General features: G+C 39.3%; 1 protein-coding gene across 2 annotated transcripts in view; it reads left to right on the top strand.

The window, feature by feature from the left end:
* Dhc64C (dynein heavy chain, cytoplasmic) overlaps nucleotides 1–20,372 on the top strand; it is a 1,460,071-nt gene that overhangs the window by 1,210,366 nt on the left and 229,333 nt on the right. For both annotated transcript variants that reach the window (XM_090376486.1, XM_090376487.1), the window contains exon 75: nucleotides 17,036–17,130. In XM_090376486.1, coding sequence (XP_090232612.1) covers nucleotides 17,036–17,130 — 95 coding nt within the window. The remainder of the gene's footprint in view (nucleotides 1–17,035; nucleotides 17,131–20,372) is intronic.

The raw sequence follows: 20,372 nt of genomic DNA, 5'->3' as shown, positions 1-20,372 counted from the left end.
TCATCCTAATGAGGATCTTCTCAGATAGATAAACAAGGCAAGCTCATTGAAACAGTCCTTGACAGTGAGAACCTCACATTATTAAACACTGGTGCTGATACTTTTATTGACTTTCCCACCGGAACATCTACTGCTATATATTTATCAGTATGTTCCCCAAAACTGCTCCCAATCATTCAGTGGTTAGTTTTAAGTAATCAACTGAATAGTGATCATTATCTGATCATTTGCATCACATACAACATCCCATATATCCAACAACATAAAATGGAAACTTTCTAAGTCAGACTGGAACAAGTTCACTGATGCAATTTCCTTCGATGGTCAAGTCATCAAAAGTCAGTATGATGTTACTGATCACATTACTACAGAGATAATAACAGCTGCAACCTGCACTATACCCAAAACCAGAGTTAGTTCTCACAGACATGCCAATGTCTAGTGGAATGATGCATGCCATGATGCCAAAAAAGAACAGAATAAAGCATAGAATCTATTTTGAAAGAACCCAACAAATGACAACCTGATAAATTTTAAGAAACTTAAAGCTGAGGCACATTTCGTGCAGAAAAAATTGAAAAAAAAGATTCTTGGATCCGGTTTGCTTCCACCATTACTAAAAATACAGAGAGTAGAAAAATCTGGAACAAAATCAAAAAGCTGAACGATAAATCCCACCCGGAATCAATGCATATTTTAAGTTGGAAAAGACTAAAAATTTCTCCTGTCCAGTAGAAATTGCAAACACCCTGGCAGAATGCTTTTCTGAAATCTCTGCCACATCAGCATATGAGTCAGCCTTTAAACAGGTAAAAGTCAGTGCAGAAAAGTATAAGCTGAACTTCAATACAACGGCATTTCTTCCATATAAAGTACATTTTACATTACTTGAACTAGAGAGCTCCTTAAATAGGTCAGCTAATAGTGCACCAGTGCCTGATGTAGATTTTGTAGATTCATACTATATGAATGCTTAAACACCTAAACAAGAAAGCTCTGAACTCATTACTGATATATTTCAACCGGATATTCTTAGAAGGCTACACCCTCTTTCTCGATGCCATTCAATAGTCCTAGCCTTTGCTAAACCTGTAAAGGATCAATCAAATCTACAAAACTATTGGCCAATATCGCTTAGTATTAATTGATAAGACATTAGAAAAAATTGTACATGCTCGATTAGTATGATTAGAATGAGTACAAATTTCAAAAAATCAGTCAACTTTAGACCTTATGATCAAGGCAGAATCCAACATACGAAAAGCCTTTGATACCACCTGATTCTATAGCATTCTTCAAAATGTGCATGTCGCAGGACTTCTGGGTCAGCTACCACTGATCATACAGAGCTTTCTCCAAAACAGAACCTTTCAGGTGCGATTGAACATCAAAGAAGAAGGGGTCCCACAAGGATCAGTTCTTATTGTGGATGCTCTTTGCAATTATTCTAAACAATGCAAGAGAGAATATTCCGGCTAATGTTGACACCTATTCTATATGCAGATGACCTTACAATATCTTGCCTGCCACTCACAAAATATTGCTCCATTGAGCGACACTTGCAGCTCTTAATAAACAAAATAAAGTCGTGAGCATCCCACAATGGCTATCACCTCTCTGCAACAAAAACAACTGCTATCCACTTTTACAATAAGCATTAGCTCCATCCAGATCCTAAGCTAAGCTTAGGAACCCAACAAATACCACTTAGCAACAATATCCAGTTCTTGGGACTAGTACTTGACACTAAACTTACCTTTCAGGTGCATATAAAGCAATTATGAACTCAGTGCATGAAAAAATGAATATCCTCAAAGTTATCTCTTCCATGGCATAGGGAGCCAATCGCTTTACACTTCTGCACCTATATCGAATCTTAATAAAATCTCGTCTAGACTATCAAGCCCCAATTTATGATTCTGCACATAAGACTTTGCTTGGCTCAATCCAGTCCAACCTAGTGTTCTCAGGATTGCCTCTGGAGCCTTTAAGATATCTCCAGTGCAAAGTTTGTACTTCGATTCCAATGAGTCTCCACTAAATCTTAAGAGAAAAGTATTGCTTTTTAGCTATGCAGCCAAATTACGTAGCCTCCCTTCTCACCCCATCTGGATATATCGCTTTGAACCTCAGTGGGAAAACTTATATAAAAACAAACCCATTGAAAATAAACCTATAAACCTATCCGACGGCAAGAGCTAACACAATACTAGAACATCTATCTTGGAAATATATCTCAAGCTGCAGACCCAGTTCAAACACCATGAGTAATGTATATATCTCTTTGTGATAACTATTTTCTCCAGTGGGGAAAACACTCTCTATCAAAACACAATCTTAGACAGTTACATTTGGCTCATGCATTGGCCAATGCTTGCAGTCTTCAGCACCAAATACGGATTATGGCCTTAGTTGCTAATGCTCCTAAAAATCATACAACAGAACAGAGCAGTCTTCATATATATACAAAGATGGCTCCAAAACTGATATATCTATGGGAGCTGCAGTAATCAGTCCTACAACCACTGTTTCTGTCCAGTTACCACTTGAATGCAGTGTTTTTACTGCTGAACTGTATGCAATCAAAATGGCTTTAAATATCCTTAAGGATCTTCTAGACACCCAGGTCATAATACAATATCAGTCCTCGTATAACACGTGTTTACACTACACGAATTCAATCATACGCGATTTATAAATAGGGGAACGATATCTTATATAACATGAACCGAATTCGCTTGTGCACGATTCGCCTTCCTGTTTTCGAGAAATGGTAGTCGAACACAGAATCGCCCCAACAGATTTTAACTTTATATCAGTGAAGGGAAAACACGTTTCACCATAATAACGTAAAAACCAACACAATTCCAGCTATCGGTATAATCGCAAATGCAATTAGATGGAGTTTACTACCAATTTATAACAGATTCCACTAGCAGAAATGCAACTGGAAATTGTTTTATGGTAGTAACCCCTAGAAATGTGCTTTAGTAAAATGTTGAGGTGTTAAGGTGTTAATAGTGTATCTCTGCCTTTACGGTGTTGTTTATTCAGTTGCTACATGCGTGCAGCTTTGTTTATGTGTATCAAGCATGCCTCCTCGTTTTGTAATTGTGCTTTATTCTCTAAAAATGAGTAAAATACTTAAAAGGTGTGAAAAGGAAGCGTCCTGGTGAAGACACTGCAGATTCAGAGAGAAAAAGAAAAGCAATATCGATAAATAGAGGCGGACTGGGTCAAAAATTCTTACCCCGGAAAATTTATAGTGGCCTCATACTAGCATTTATGGCCAAAATCACACTGGCCTCCGGCCCACCCGGGGTTTCCCCAGTAAGGCTTATGGCCATTCCACCTCTGTCGATAGAGAAAAAAAATATGAAATTGTGAAACGTTTTGCGCGAAATGAAAGACCATGTGATATTGCATGTACTACAGACCTAAATGAGGCAACGCCGAGAATTACAAAGAATGCAGAGAAAATAAAAACAACTTTCATAGCAGGAACAACTCAAAGTGTATTTAAAATCCATTAGATTAAGACACAAAGAATTGGAAGAAATGGCATGGCGGTCATCTGTTTGGATAGAAAATCAAACAAAAAACAAGTTTGCTTATGATAGAAGCAAAAGCATTAGCAATATTTTATTACGTAATAATCGTAATAAAATACGTAAGTATTTTATTACGATTATTATTTATTGTGTTTGGTAATGTTTTGGTTACAAATGTGTGTTCAAATCCTGGGTGCTCGGCACCTAACCTTATTTTTCCTATGGGGCCTGTTGTTTATATTGCACGAGGGTTTCTAGGAACACAACTGTCGTGCTATATGAGGACTGACTGTGTACACGGACTCTTTAAGTACTGTGAATGCCCTACAGAATAAATTTCAAATTTCCATCCACTTCTCACACAATTCAGATCTTAGTTATGTCACCTCAATGTCACCTGACTGTCACGTTTTGCTGGATACCCAGCCATATTAGAATTCCAGGAAAAAAGCATGCAGATGAAGCAGCAAAACACCCTGCTTGCTTCGTTTACATTCCAATTCCTTATTCCGACTACAAACCAATCATACAGCGGATATGCAGAGCTATGGTCTGAAATGTGGCATAACCAAACAGGTAACAAGCTTCTTCAAATAAAACAGAATCCACAGCTATGGAGATCCAGCTCCCAATTAAACAGGAAGGACGAGGTTGTGCTTGCAAGAGCAAGAATTGGCCATACGCATCTAACATGCCTATTTTTACTGCTAGGAGAAGATTCTCCACTTTGCTCACATTGTAGTTTATTATTATTATTATCACTAGCCATATAGTGCAAGGAAGCCTGAGGCTTATGCTGCACCAGCTAAAAAAAAATTTCCAAGTTACCCAGAGTGAGTGAGAGAGAGAGAAGTAGAAGGGAATCACCAAGAAGAGAAGAATGATGATATCCAGCTCAGATCCATACTTACTGTGAAGCATATTATCATTGAGTGTGCACATTACCATTCAGGAATTGCTAGTCAGACTTTTGTGGATTTATTGGATGATTGTTTTCTGCAGCAGCATGTTCGAGAGGCAACCAGAGAAAGTAATACTCTTGATCTGGTTATCAGCAGTGATCATTCATGTATTAGGAATTTGCAGATAAAAGAACCACTAGGTGGCAGTGATCACAGTGTACTGACGTGGGATTTACTTAAAGATTTAATTACCATCAGGGGTAAAGGAAAGGGTTTTTGCTTCCGTAAAGGCGAGTACAGTGGTCTCCGACAGTTTTTAAATTCTGTACAGTGGGATCAACTGACGATGTTACCAACAGTAAATTCTAAGTGGGAATCATTCAAGGAATTAATCGTGGAAGCTACTAAAAGTTTCATACCTATTAAGAAATATTGTTCAAGGTTTAAGCCTAAATGGTTGTCAAATGAACTAATGAGACTCGTAACAGAGAAGAAAAATGCATGGGATGCATATAAATTATCAAGCGACTCTGAAGCCTATGGCAGATATAAGTTAATCTGTAATCAGGTCACAAAGGAGGTTCGGCAGGCGAAGGCAGATTACGAGAAATCCTTGGCAAAAGATGCTAAGAAAAACAGCAAGGATTTCTTTACTTATATAAACTCTAAAAGGAAGGGGATGAATCTGATTGGTCCACTTGACATCGATGGTTCAACTGTTGATGATCCTGCTCAGGTAGCAAACAAACTGAATGAGTATTTTGCATCTACATTCACATGTGAGGAATTATTAAGGTTTGAAAATGGCAGAAAGTTATCAAATTGTAGCAGGGTGCTTAATGATCTTGTAATAACTGAGAGCAAAGTGGAAGAGAAATTGTTGAAGTTAAACGTAAGAAAAGCACCTGGGGTGGATGGGATCTATCCAGTTATATTAAAGGAGGCGGCAAGGCAACTAAGCAAACCCTTAGCCATAATTATGAGAGCATCCTTGGACTCAGGGGAGGTTCCCACGGACTGGAGATGTGCAAATGTGTCCCCAATTCACAAAGGGGGATCGAAGGGTGACACGAGTAATTACAGACCAGTTAGTTTAACTTCTGTTCCGGGTAAAATAATGGAGTCACTGGTTAAAGATGCATTGCAGGATCATCTAGACAAGACTGCAGCAATAATTCAGACACAGCATGGGTTTGTTAAGGGAAAGTCTTGTCTGACAAATTTGATAGGATATTATGATGTGGTTACAAAGGAACTGGATGCAAAAAACAATTTTGATATCATATATTTGGATTTCAGGAAAGTTTTTACACTGTTGTGCATGGAAGACTATTGTACAAATTGCAGCAGAATGGTATTAAGGGTAAGTTGCTACAATGGATAAAAGGATAGTTAGGTGGGAGAAGAAAGAGGGTGGTAATCAATGGGTGCTGCTCTTCGTGGACTAATGTTATTAGTGGAGTCCCACAGGGTTCGGTGTTAGGTCCACTGTTGCTTTGTATATTTATCAATGATATTGATGAAGGTATATCAGGCTTAATGTCGAAGTTTGCAGATGATACAAAGGTTGGCAGGGTTGTTAATGACAGTAATGGCAGTGTGCTACTGCAACAGGATCTAGATAATTTGGGCAGATGGGCTAAGAAGTGGTAACTGAAGTTTAACCTTGACAAATGCAAAGTACTGCATATGGGTAGAAATAACCCCAGAGAAACGTACCAACTGTGTGGTACTACACTTAAGGTGGTAGAAAATGAAAAAGACCTGGGAGTAATTGTGCAGTCAGATATGAAGTTCTCTGAGCAATGCAGACAGGCTGCCAGGGCAGGTCATGGGGTTTTGTCAATGATATATATGAATTTTGCTAGCAGGGAAAAGGAGGTGATTATCCCTCTGTATAAGGCAATGGTCAGGCCACGCCTTGAGTACTGCGTACAGGTCTGGAGACCTCATTTTAGGAAGGATGTAGATTTACTTGAGCGGGTACAGAGAAGGGCAACAAGATTGGTGAGGGGAATGAAGGGATCCTCTTACCAAGAGAGGCTTAAGTTCTGCAAATTGCAGTGGCTGGAGACTAGGCACCTGCGCGGTGATCTGATTCAGGTATATAAGGCTTTGAATGGATTGAGCACGCTGAATTCTGATGGAATCCTTCCACTTGTTCAGATTACGAACCTAAGGGGTCATAAATTCAAATTAAGAAAAGACAGATGTAGAATAGATGTGTGGAAATTTGCCTTTAGCCAGCGGGTGGTTAATTGCTGGAACAAACTTCCATCTGTCGTTGTGGAAGTTGATAGCTTGAATAAATTTAAGGAGGAACTGGACAGGCATTTGGAGGGAATGGTGTGATTTTTTTTTTTTTTTTTTTTTTTTGGCTGATGCTGCATTAGCTCATACATTTGCTTTCTTGCATCACATGCTACTACTACCTCTAGGCACCTAAGCCATATACTTGGAGATGATGCCAATTTATCAGAGCTGTTTATTTATCTAAAAATGATCACTGTATACAACCACTTCTAGACTCATCTCTAATATATTGATGAACCCTCCAAAGTAACAGGTGCAGTTTGGCCATAGCAGCCCTTGTGCCAATAAATCCCACTCACTCCAACAACAACCCTTCATTCATTCTACATTAAATCCCCTTGCTGCTTGCTTATTAATATTTTTCAGCTAAGCAGCTTCCCTTGCTGCCTGCGCATCTCCCTCCCCTTCATAATTACTTAGTAGGTGTGAGTTTCCCATGTCCCTGCCCTGGGCAAGGTGCTCCTGGGGGGGGACATCTCGGTCAATTTAATTTTGTTAAGTCAGGTATCTGTCAGGGAGCTGTATCCAGCTCCCTGACAGATATCTACCCTGCTGGAGAAGCTCAATTGCCCTTCTTTGGATATTTTTTCGCATTTCGAATACGTTTTTTTGAAATTTGTGAAAGCCTTGTAATTATCTTTTTTTATTATAAACAAATTTTCTTTTCCCCCTGAGTGGGGAGGGGCCAAGTTCTGCTATTAATTCTTGGTTGTCATAAATTATACATTCATAGAGAATGCGTGCCAAGTCTTTAGCTAGCAGGTACAGTTTGAGTCATCAGTCAGCCTTAAGGAGGTTAGTTTCACCTTTAGGGACCCATGACCTGTCAATATAAAAGTAGTAAAGAGTCTAGGAGTATACCACTTTGGTGGCTTTGGAAACCAAACCTCTGGTTTCCTGCTCTCGATTTATTTGCCATAGCTCATCAAGCTTTCTGACTATTCTTTTTCATTTAGCCTTGATGTTGATGGCTGTATCAAGGGCTATCCCCAGAAATTCTGTGGGTATGCCCTTTTTAAGTCTATAATAAAGGACTCTTTTAGCTACTTCCAAGCAGAGTGGGAGAGTGCCAGCTAGTACCTGCAGTGCAGGTGTGATTACAGTACAGCATGCTATATTCCTCTGTATTGATTCTAACTTATTCCTGTTAACAAGTAGGAACACTGCACAGTATATGACTGCCAGGATCTTTTAGCCCCCACTTTGCACAAGTGATCCTGGCAATCGTGCCTACATAATTGCTCGCACTTTCTTTGCCAAATAAGCCAGATGGGAGGAAGGTAATTTTGAGTCAGAAACAGCTCTACGATATTTTAATTCTTTTACCCATTATGATAATAATTGTGTTTATTTTAATTTGTGGAGGTCTTCTTACATCCAGATTGCCTTTTAGAAATATTTGTTTAGTTTGTCAGGCGATATTTTGAGCTTGTGCATTTGTGCCCACTCCTGCAGCTGCCAGAAGGCAGCATTTGATCTTTGCTCTGCAACCACTTGTGTGTTACCTTTTACAAGGAGAATAAAGTCATCCTCAAAAGCTAGGCTTTCCACAGAGCCAAAATTCAAGACCAGAAATTTATCCAAAACAATGTTCCAGAGAAAGTGCCAAAGATTGAACCCTGTGGGCAACCTTTATTCACAAGACATGTGAATTCCTGGAACCTTGAGAGTGCTGAAATACTTCTGTCTTTAAGGTAGGTATTGATTGCCTTATAGAGGTTTTAAAGTGCATTTGCCTGGCAGAATCTTCTGAGGACATTAGACCACTAGAGTGAATCAAATATCTCAACAAAGTCTATGGAAATTGCCAACATATACTTTTCCTCTGTATTTTTAACTGTTGTCAGTAGCATGGCATCCTCCATGGAGTTGCACTGCTTAAATCCATACTGATTGTTGAGTGTAGTCCTGTTTCTTTATAGTATTCAGATAGTTTGCTATATTTTAGTCTTTCATATATTTTCCCTAATACACGGAGGAGGGCTATTGGTCTGTATGATTTAGGATCAGCAAAAAAAAATGTAAAACTGCCTCCCTCCACAGCCGAGTGGTCAGGAGTGGGAGTGTAGTAGCACATGCTCTCTGAGTAGACGAGATTCGAGCCCCTGACTGCTAAATATGGTTGATCTGCCAACCCGCACTGGACAAGCATGGCAGATTATGGTCCATTTCCCTCAGCATGAATTGTTGAGGAGGCTGCAGTGGGTTGATAATGGTTGCAGTTTAGGGGATTTTCTCAGGATTTTTAAGAATTTATATTAAAATATGTTTTTTTCCCATTTTTTGCGAATATCCATCTGTTATGCAGTGGTTATATAATGCTATTAATTTGTCTGGTGCTATTTCATCTAATATTTGACAATTTCAACTTTCAAGAGGTCAAAACTTGGGCATTTATTGTTTGTGGTTTTAGATAATGTTATTTCTAATTCTTCTATAGCAAACAGAGGTTCTGCATTGTCATAATAACTATTTTCTTTCATGATGTCAATCTGGGAAGGGGAATAGTCCCCAGCCTCAATCTGGATGATACTGTCTAAGATGTTGTTTACAGCAAAGGGCAGTAGGAATACACTTTTGTCGGAAAAGAAACTTACACCCAGATCCAGAACTAAAGCTGGGAGAACAACTAATCCCAGTAGCATCCAGTACAATTTTCTTGGACTAACCCTTGATAAGAAACTGACCTTGTTAGATCAAACTGTCTAAAGAAATTGAATATTCTGAGTGTTACATCTGCAACAACATGGGGAGCAGACAGGTACACTTTGTTACATCTGTATAGAACCTTGATAAGATCCAAACTCGATTATGGGGCACAGTTTACAGCTCTGCAAGACCGGTGCCTTAAGATGATTAGACCCTATTCACCATAATGCACTGTGCATAGCCCTAGGAGTGTATCGTACTTCTCCAGTTCAAAGTCTTTATACTGAAGCCTATGAACCACTACTCCACATCAGAAGACAAGTACTACTTTCATCTTGTGCAACTAAACTAAAGTGTATTCCAAATCATCTTGTGTACAAAACATTACATGCACCAATATGAGAAAATATGTACAGAATACGTCCAACAGCAAACATATGCATAAGGGAGCTACTTCCAATTAGTCTCTTGATTTCAACAAACTAGGTGTCATAAAAAATGCACCAAGCCCTCTTTGGGATACAATATCACCAGTCTGTGATACATACTTCCAGAACTGGGGAAGACATTGCCTACCAGGAAACAGCTTTCAACAACTAGATGCTTGCCTATCTAGGGAAATATTCGCACTATACACAAATCTATACAGATGGATTGAAAACCGATACAAAAGTACCCGTAGCAGCAGTTTTCTCTGATACTACAATAATCCAATTTCTTCCAACAGAATGTAAGATATTTACAGCTGAACTACAAACAGTGAAGTTATCAGTGGACCGAATTGCACCAAAGGCTACCCTAGCCTGATCTTCATGAACTCCCTCAGTGTAATGCAAGCAGTACAGTGCAACTCAAAGAATTTCCATCTAACTCTGAGACAATTTCAAGTCACCCTAAGCAAACTGCTTAAAAGAAAACAAAATATTACCTTTTATTGGATTCTTGGACATACAGAATTAAAGGAAGTGAACAAGCTGAAATGAACAAGCATGCAACAAAAACAGCAAGAGGCGTTATACCATCAACCACCAAAGTACCATTTACAAACTACAGACACAGCATCAAAGCAAATAGCAAGGAACAGTGGCAAAAAATATGGAATGAACAAACTTATAATAAACTTTTTTCAAATTAAACCAGTTTTAAAGCAGTGGAAAACCAACGAAAGATATGTCCGAAAAGAAATAACCTTTGCCAGGTTAAGGATGACACACACATCTTACTCATTCCTACCTACGTAGAGCTGAAGAGCCACCTCAGTGTAATCAGTGCCATGTACAACAAACAGTTAAACATTTTACTACTAGATTTTCCAGCTTTTGTAAATGAAAGAAAAAATAGCCTTTAAGTCTGAAAGTAATATACCAGAAGTCTTTCACTACCTAAAATTAATAGGCATTTATAAGCAGATTAAAAAATATATATTTAGCATTAGTAGAGGCATTTGATGCAAGAAAGCAAGCTTATGCAGCATGAGCTGCATAAGGACTTCCTAATTCATTTCACAAATATACGTGGTCTCAATTGTAATCTCAACGACGTCCATTTCCACTTGCAGTCTGCCAAACCCCATGTACTTTTTCTGACAGAATCTCAGTTATCGGTTGATTCAGCCACTGCTCATCTCAGATGCCCAAATTATTCGCTGTATGATTCCTTTTGCATATGTATGTTCTGATATTCCCTGTCAGAGACTTGGCAATTTGGAATCTCCTCTCTTTGATCTTCTCTGGCTTAAAATCTCTCTACCTCATTGGGTCAAATTCATCTGTTGTCTCTACCGTTCTCCCAATATCACTAATCACTTGGAGCTCTTTGACTTCCTCTCTTTGCAACTTGACTTTCTTCAGTCCAGCTTTCCTAACAGTGAGGTAATTTTCCTTGGTGATTTTAATGTTCACAACTCCAGCTGACTTCCGTTTTCTAGCCACACCGACCCAGCAGGTCGAGATGCTGAGGCTTTTGCAATTACTAATGACCTAGCACAGATTGTTCATTTACCTACAAGAATACCGGACAACCCTAATCATACGGCCAATACGCTTGATCTTTTTCTCACAAACAACCCTTCTAAGTACATGGTCGAAGTGAGAGGTCCTTTAGGCACTTCAGATCACAACTTGGTGATTGTCTCTTCTCCAGTGGAACCTTTATCTCATGGCTATGCCCAACCTCGTTGTTTGGCATTACAAGAATGCAAAATGGGATGACCTGCGAGACTTCTTTTCTTCTTTTCCTTGGTCGGATTACTGTTTCAAAACTTCTGATGTCAACGTTTGCTCAGGTCGTGTCAGTGAAATTGTTCTTGCAGGAATGGAATCCTTTATCCCACACTCCACTTTAAAATCTCGTCCTTTATCTAAACCTTGGTTTTCCAATAAATGTGCTAAGGCTGTCCAAGAGAAGAATGTTGCATATTGTAATTGGCTTGTTTCTAATTCTTCAGTTTCATTTTCTGCCTACACCAAAGCTCGCAACAATTGTAAAGCAGTTATTAATCAGTCCAAACTAGAGTTTGAACAGGCTAAGAGTAGAAAACTTGCTTCTTGCCGTAATGGTAGCCGAGCATTCTGGTCTCTTGCAAAAGCTATTGGCCGTAACTTTTGCCCATCTCTGCTCCCACCTCTGTCCAAACCAGATGGTACTGTTGTCACTTCAGCCAAGGATAAAGCTGACCTGCTAGCATCCCATTTTTCTTCGAGCTCATGTATTAATGATCTTGGTAAAACACCTCCCACCATTCCCAACACACTCCATTCAATGCCTCCTGTGGTCTTCCATCAAAAGGATATCAGAAGGATTTTGATGAATCTTGATGCTAAGAAAGCTCCAGGTCCTGATGGTATTTCTCCACTTGTTCTCAAAACCTGTGCTCCTGAAGTTACTCCTATTCTTTGCCACCTTTTTTAACTTTTTTATTCCAAAGGTGTTTTTCCCTCTGCTTGGAAATTTGCTCATATCCAGCCAGTTCATAAAAAGCGTGACAAATCCCTCCCATCCAATTATCGTCCCATTGCAATTACTTCTACTCTTTCTAAAGTAATGGAGAAATCAATTAACCGCCAACTCTTAAACTACCTAGAAACCTTCCGTCAGATCAACTATCGCCAGTATGGATTCCGTCAGTGTCAATCCACTGGTGATATTCTGGGTTATGTTACCCATTTATGGACTAATTCAATGGAAAGGTTCGGTGAAACACAAGTAGTTGCTCTTGACATCTCAAAGGCTTTTGATCGTGTTTGGCATAAAGGTCTTCTAAACAAGCTTCCATCTTATGGTTTGCCAACTGTTTTTAGTAATTGGTTATCCAGTTTTCTCTCTGATCGCTCACTGAGGGTGATGGTAGATGGCTTTCTGTCTTCTAACTTCTCCACTAATGCCGGTGTCCCCCAAGGTTCAATTCTTTCCCCCACTCTTTTCCTCTTGTATAACAATGACCTTCTTCCATTGACTGGAAATTCTATCCATAGTTTTGCCGATGATAGCACATTGCATTCAACTTTCCATTTTGAGAAACCTTGTCCTGCTCAATCAGCTTCAACTTCTCGAAAATCTTCTACCAATTCCTTAAATGCCGATCTTCAGGTAATTCTCCAGTGGGGCAAAGACAACTTAGTTGATTTCAACCCTTCTAAAACTCAGTCTTGTCTTATATCTCGCAAAAAGGATTCTTCTGCTCCTATGCTTATCTTTTGTGACACTCCGATTTCTAGGCAAAATGATATATCTCTTTTGGGGATTACCCTGACTTCTAATCTCTCTTGGCACAAGCACATTACAAATATTGCTTCCTCTGCATCTAAAAAACTTGGTTTTCTCTTTCGCTCTCGGCGTTACTTTTCTCCCAAACAGCTGCTTACTCTGTATAAATCGGAAATCTGCCCTGCCGTGGAATATTGTTCCCACATCTGGGGTGGTGCCCCCAAAACCTCTCTCAGGCTTCTTGATTCCATTCAGAAGGGCAGTTAGGTTAATCAATGATTCATCACTAACAGAGTCTCTCCACGCGCTTTCTCATAGACGCACTGTTTCTGCTGCATGCCTCTTCTACAGAGTCTCTCCACGTGCTTTCTCATAGATGCACTGTTTCTGCTGCATGCCTCTTCTACAGATACTTCCATGGGCACTGTTCTTCTGAATTGGCTTCTATAATTCCCGCTCTCTCTCTTTCAAAACAGTCCGAACACATGCCGCCACCAGCCCACATCCATTTACTGACCAACTTCAAACCCACAGTACCAATTTTTCATCTTCCTCATTTATTCATTCAACTGCTGTTTTCTGGAACAACCTTCCTTCATATGTATTTCCTGAAAATTACAATCTACAGAAGTTCAAGTCCAATGTCAACAAATATCTTCTTTTGTCTTCTCAACCTCCAACCCAAACACAGTACTAAGTACTATAGGTTCTAATGCCTCTCGTGTTTGGCGTTCACATAAAAAAAATAATAAAAAAAAATCAGCCAAAAAAAAAATAATAATAAATCAAAAATAACCACTTCCACTTCACCCCTCTGTTCGTTCGAAATACCTGTCCAGTTGAGCCTTAAACTTATTTAGGCAATCAACTTCCACGACAAGGGATGGAAGTCTGTTCCACTAACCAACCACCTGCTGGCTAAAGGCAAATTTCCTCACGTCTATCCTACATCCATCTTTCCTCAATTTGAATTTATGCCCTCTCAGGTGATTATTCTGAGCAAGAGGAAGAATCCCATTAACATTGACCATGCTCAAACCATTCAAGGCTTTATACACCTCTATCAGATCACCCCGCTGGTGCCTAGTCTCCAGACACTGTAATTTGCAAAGCTTAAGCCTTTCTTCGGAAGAGCACCCCTTTGTTCCATTCACTAATCTTGTTGCCCTTCTCTGTACTCGTTCCAGCATCTCTACATCCTTCTTGAAATGAGGCCTCCAGACCTGTATACAGTACTCTAGGTGTGGCCTGACCATTGCCTTATACAAGGGAATAATCACCTCCTTATCCCTGCTAGAAAAATTCCTATATATCATCGACAATACACCATGAGCTACTCTTCCGCCCGTCTGCACTGCTCAGAAAACTTCATATCTGCCTGCACAACCACCCCCAGGTCCCTTTCATTCTCTAGCACTCTCAGTAATACAACAGAGTTGATACGTTGCTCTGGGTTTGCAGTTTCCCATATGTAGTACTTTACATTTGTCAATGTTAAACTTCATTTGTCAATGTTAAACTTCATTTGCCACCTCTCAGCCCATCTGCTCAACCTTTCCAGATCCTGTTGCAGTAGCATAGTGTCAGTAGTGTCCTTCACAACCCAGCCAACCTTCGTATCGTCTGAAAACTTGGACGTTAAGCTTGATATACCATCATCAATATCATTTATAAATACAGAAAACAATAATGGACCCAATACTGAAACCTGAGGGACTCCACTAATAACATTAGTCCACGATGAGCAGTGTCCATTGATTACCACTCTCTGTATTCTCCCCCTCAACCACCCCTTTATCCATAGAAGCAATTTGCCTCCAATGCCACACTTCTCCAATTTGTGCAGCAGTCTTCCATGCGCAACAGTATCAAATGCCTTTCTAAGATCCAAATATATAATATCAAAGTTATTCCCTACATCCAGTTCTTTTGTGACTGTATCATAGTATCCAATCAAATTGGTCAGACAAGACCTCCCCTTAACAAAATCCTGCTGTGTCCGAGCTATAACTGAAGTGTTGTCTAGATGATCCTGCAGTGCTTCTTTAACCAATGCCTCCATTAATTTTCCGGGAACAGAAGTTAAACTCACAGGTCTATAATTACTTGTGTCGCCCTTTGATTCTCCTTTGTGAATTGGGGTCACATTTGCACATCTCCAGTCCATGGGTACTTCCCTTGAGTCCAAGGAAGCTCTCATAATTATGGCTAAGGGTTTGCTTGCTTCCTTTGCTGCCTCCTTTAATATAACTGGATAGATCCCATCCACCCCAGGTGCCTTTCTTGTATTTATCTTCAACAATTTCTCCTCCATTTTACTCTCAGTTATTACAAGATTCTGTAGCTTACTGCCAGAGTTGAATACACCTCTGGCATTCCCCTCGCTGAATAACTCTTCATGTATGAATGTCGATGCAAAATATTCATTTAGTTTGTTAGCTACCCGAGCAGGCTTATCAACAGTTGACCCATCGATATCAAGTGGACCAATCTGATTCATCCCTTTCCTTCTAGAGTTTACATAAGTGAAGAACTCTTTGCTGTTTTCCTTTGCATCCCTTGCCAAAGATTTCTCGTAATCTGCCTTCGCCTGCCTAACCTCCTTTGTAACTCGGTTACAGATCAACTTGTATCTATCATAGGCTTCTGTGTCACGTGTTAATTTGTATGTATCCCATGCATTTTTCTTCTCTGCCATATGTCTCATTAGTTCATCTGACATCCACTTAGGCCTAAACCTTGAACAATATTTCTTAGTTGGTATGTAAAGCCTAGTAGCTTCCAAGATAAGTTCTTTGAATGCTTCCCATTTTGAATTTACTGTTGGTAACATCATCAGTTGGTCCCACTGTATAGAATTTTTAAATAATTTCTCAGTCCATCATAGTCGCCTTTACGAAAGCAATAACTCTTCCCTTTTCCCCTAATGGTAGTTACCTCTTTGAGTAAATCCAACTTCAGAACACTGTGATCACTGCCACCTAGTGGTTCATTTACCTGCAGATTCTTAATGCATGAAGAATCACTACTGATAATCAAATCAAGAGTGTTACTCCCTCTAGTTGCCTCCCGAACATGCTGATGTAGAAAACAATCATCCAATAAATCAACAAAAGCCTTGCTAGTGTGTGAGTGACCAGCCCCCAAATTCCAGTCAATATCTGGGAAATTAAAATCCCCCATTATAAGACTCTCTGATTTACTGGCCCACTCTATTTCCCTGTACAGTTTCTTATTATACTCATCAGAGTCATTAGGCCTATAGCACACTCGTACTCTCAATTTTGATCTCCCAATCCTTATGTCACACCAAACTGACTCGACACTGCACTGTCCAGCAATGTCGACTGGCTTCACTTCCTTGGATTTTATGTGTTTCTTAACTAATAGCGTAACCCCTCCTCCCTTCCTATCCTTTCTGTACACATTGTACTCCCCAAATTCCAGTTCTGCATTCCTTATATCTGTGTGAAATATAATTGATATATAATTGAACTTCATCTCCTAATACCGTAAAGTCAGGCATTTATTTTTATTACTATTGCGTGAGACCAGACTATAAAATGCAAAACTATGAGAGGTGCATTATGGCCACAGAAGCTGATGTGCCAACAAATAGCACACAACAACCTGTCATGTCATCCACAGTATGGTTTATTAATAATAGAAAATGGTGCAAGAAATCAAGTTTTATGGCATTAGCAAAAAAAAACCTCATCACCTGCCTGACCCCCGCTAATAATTTATCCACTTTCTCCTTAAACTTTTGTAAAGTTATTGGCGAAAAGTAATTTACATACATCTATCCTGCAACCATTATTCCTCAAAATATGATTAATATTTATGTATATTTTATATATAGTAATATTTGACAAAATACTAATGTTTATTTCATAATAACATTTTAATACATAGACCGTATATAACTGCGTTACTCGAGGAGTGCTTCATGAAGACAGGCTGATATTTGTATTGTTGCTGTGCAAAATATATCTTCGAGGATTGTCCAGGTAATTATCTAAAAATAAAAATGAATGTATTATGTTTGCAAACTTTATTGTTTTTTAAATAATGCTGTTTTTTCAATCAGTGGAAATCTTGATTTTGAGATGTTATATAAAGAGGTTTAATTAACGTTAAGTTGAACTTCGCTCTGGGCATAAATGCCAATTCACCATGGTTACTAAATGGAATTCAGAAAAGCCTCAGAATAAGTGAATTTATAATACATATTAAAAAAATATCACTACAATTGCTGTTATCAAAATAATTTCTATAAAAGCTAGAGGCTTAGCATAATGGAATGACTAATTTAATATTGAAACCACTACAGTGCATTTTTAATTTCAATAGTTTAATTGTTTAAATTATGATAAGGTCTTAAACCTTATCAGGCTACCAGCCTCCCAAAGAGGGGAAAAGGAAGAAGACATTATTACTGCCTTGAAAGACATCAGTCCAGTATGTAATGAAGTCTGCAAAATTGAAATTCGGTGTGTCTCCTGCATCTTCATCTAGGATGACATAAGCACACCACTTCCTGTTGGTAAGATACAGTCTCTGAGTTATAGCATATTATTCTTGCTACTGACGTTGAACGTCAATGCCATAACAGTTATTGCACAAAAGGTTGCTGTCTGGATCTGTGAAGCCACCTAATCACAATGTCCAATCTTGTCAACATTGTCCGCACACAGAGGTTTAATTCAACAAAGTCCAAGCTGTTATTAAGAATGTCAGCTAGGAGATCCTTCAGGACTTGATAGTTAGATGCAAAATCTGGGGGTTCACCAAGGGACTTAACAGTAGTCATATAGTTGTTTCTTGAAGATACTGTGGGGATGTCCATCTAATGCGTCACCCTCCACAATGTAGGCAGTGACACAACTAGCCTCGGGTGGCAACACAGCTGTTTGTCCTGGAGTTAAGAAGAGTACAAGAGGGCAATTTCTGCCTACTCTGTAGCCTTATCCATCCAGTGTGGGAATTTAAGCTGAAGACATTGATTGATGTTTTAAGACTGGAGCCTTTCAAGTCTGCCTCTGCCTGAGCAAACATAAGAACTTCATTGGACCATCTGGCTCTAACTTTGACACTATTAATATGTGCATTCTCTTCAATCAGATGGACACATTTGATGTGAACTCCAATTGCAATTTTGGTGGAGTAGGCATTGTGACACGGCTGGCGGATCTAGTGACAAGGGTGTATATCATGCTGAGCAATATCAGCCCTGCTAATGGATGTGTGATTTCGGCATGATAATGTATGATGGACCCAAACAAGAGATTCAAGATCCACCACTTTCTCCTTTTGATTTTTGAAACTGTGATTCTACAAGCTACTGTGGGTTAGCAGTCCCCGAGCAGTGTAAAGCATGTACCTATTTGCCGTGATGAGCCTACTAGGCCAAACCACAAGGTTTGGTATGCACCACATGCGGCAGACATTAGAAGCCACTTCGTGGGTCCTAATAGAATAAATTAAAGACTCATCTTGGCCCCAAGGCTCTTGTTATGAACTTTCTATAATTCTTCAACTGGAAGAAAGTATCATAATCTCAAAAATATTTTTAGCAATTACATCTAGCCTATAAAGCTGTGTCCACAAATGGCTCAAAAATAGAGAGCAAAGTAGGAATTCGTTTCCAGATGACATGTTATCGGAAGAGTTTCTAATGGAATGTAGTATCCTCTTTGCAAAACTATTGGCAGTAAATGAGTACAAATCAATCATTCTCACACACACACACAAACACACACACACACACACACACCCTCTTAAAAGATTTGCCCACTGCTGTGAAAAATTGAAACTGTCCTATTTTAACACAAAAAACTAGAACATATGATTATTATTATTATTATTATTAGCCATACGGAACAAGGAAGCCTGAGGCTTATGCTGCTCCAGCCAAAAAAAAAATTCCCGAGTTACCCCCTGAGAAAGAGAGAGGGAGAGCGAGAGAGAAAGGGAGAGAGAAGTACAAAGGAATCACCAAGAAAGAGAAGAATGATGATATCCAGCTCAGGACCCTGGGTTTGCCAAGCCCATACTCACCAGATGTGAGCCCCTGGGGTTATTTTGAGTGGCAGGACATGTAGCAATAACTAGTAATGCACAAGGAGATGGAGAAGTGAAAATGACAACTGATCTTAGTAAAATATCCTTTGGAACTAAAAGTGAGTTATCAGAAACAACAGATGAAAAATCGCATGATCAGAATTTTTATAAATTAATGCAAATTAAACAGATACTACAACCACGGAAACTCAGCCAAAAAAATAGACAAGAAAAAGTAGTTTTAGCTGGATTAAGGATTGGTTTTAGTAACATAGTTCTGTCTTAGCTGCTTAGAGGAGGTGATCCTACCAAATATCCAGACTACAGAAACAGTCCAGCCTATTGTGCTATTCGAAATTTTGTGAGAAAATATCAAATAACTTTTTCTGTTAATTTTTTTTTTGGTAGTTGTTGGCGCATAGGCTTCTGTGGCCATAATGCACCTCCCAAGGTTTTTGCAGTACTTTGATCCAAGCCCGAGGCAGGAATCGAACCCGCGACCTTTGGGTTGCCAGGCAGGCAGGCACTTTACCCACCTGACTAGCCCGGTTGGCCTGTGTTAATTAATAATCATATCAAAAGTTTGAGCAGAAAAACACATTGGCACTAATGACATTAGGAAGAGGAGATCTGTGGACTTACTTAACAAGTACAGGTCAGTGTTAAAAAAAAAAAAAGTTGAGAGTTAGGGTAGAAATTGAAAGTGTCTACAATTCTGCCCAAACACGATAGGAGAGAGCATATGATGACAGCCTTGTCAATCAATTCAGCCCTGCAGAGATTGTGCAAGGCTCATTGGGTAGAATTTTTCTCAGCATATTCTGTGCTTGTTAACAGGAGAGACTGCTTCTACAGGGATGGGATATACTTAAATAGAAAGGATGCAAGAATATTTGCTGATGCTATCGAGACAGTGTTAAGTGGGTTGGAAAACTGTTAGCTTGGCAGGGATACACAGACTAATTGATTAACAGAAGCCCAGGCAGAGTTGGAAGTGATTCTTGCACTGCTTTTATTGGAATGAGCAGCAGCCTGGAAAGCAAGTTGCTAGGGATGTCAGGAACTGCTGAGAGTCATCATGAAACAAGTAAACACATGTTTACTTTGTACATGTTTATGTGTTAGGGTAACTAAGAGTAACAACAGGTGCACATATACTTGCATGTACACTAATGCTAGGAGTATAGTA

This window comes from Mastigoproctus giganteus, chromosome 6, assembly GCF_048544385.1.
Source record: "Mastigoproctus giganteus isolate SK-2022 chromosome 6, ASM4854438v1, whole genome shotgun sequence".
In the NCBI taxonomy this organism is placed as follows: domain Eukaryota; kingdom Metazoa; phylum Arthropoda; class Arachnida; order Uropygi; family Thelyphonidae; genus Mastigoproctus; species Mastigoproctus giganteus.
The sequence above is the reverse complement of the archived record's forward strand: the minus strand, read 5'-3'. Positions and strand labels throughout refer to the sequence as shown.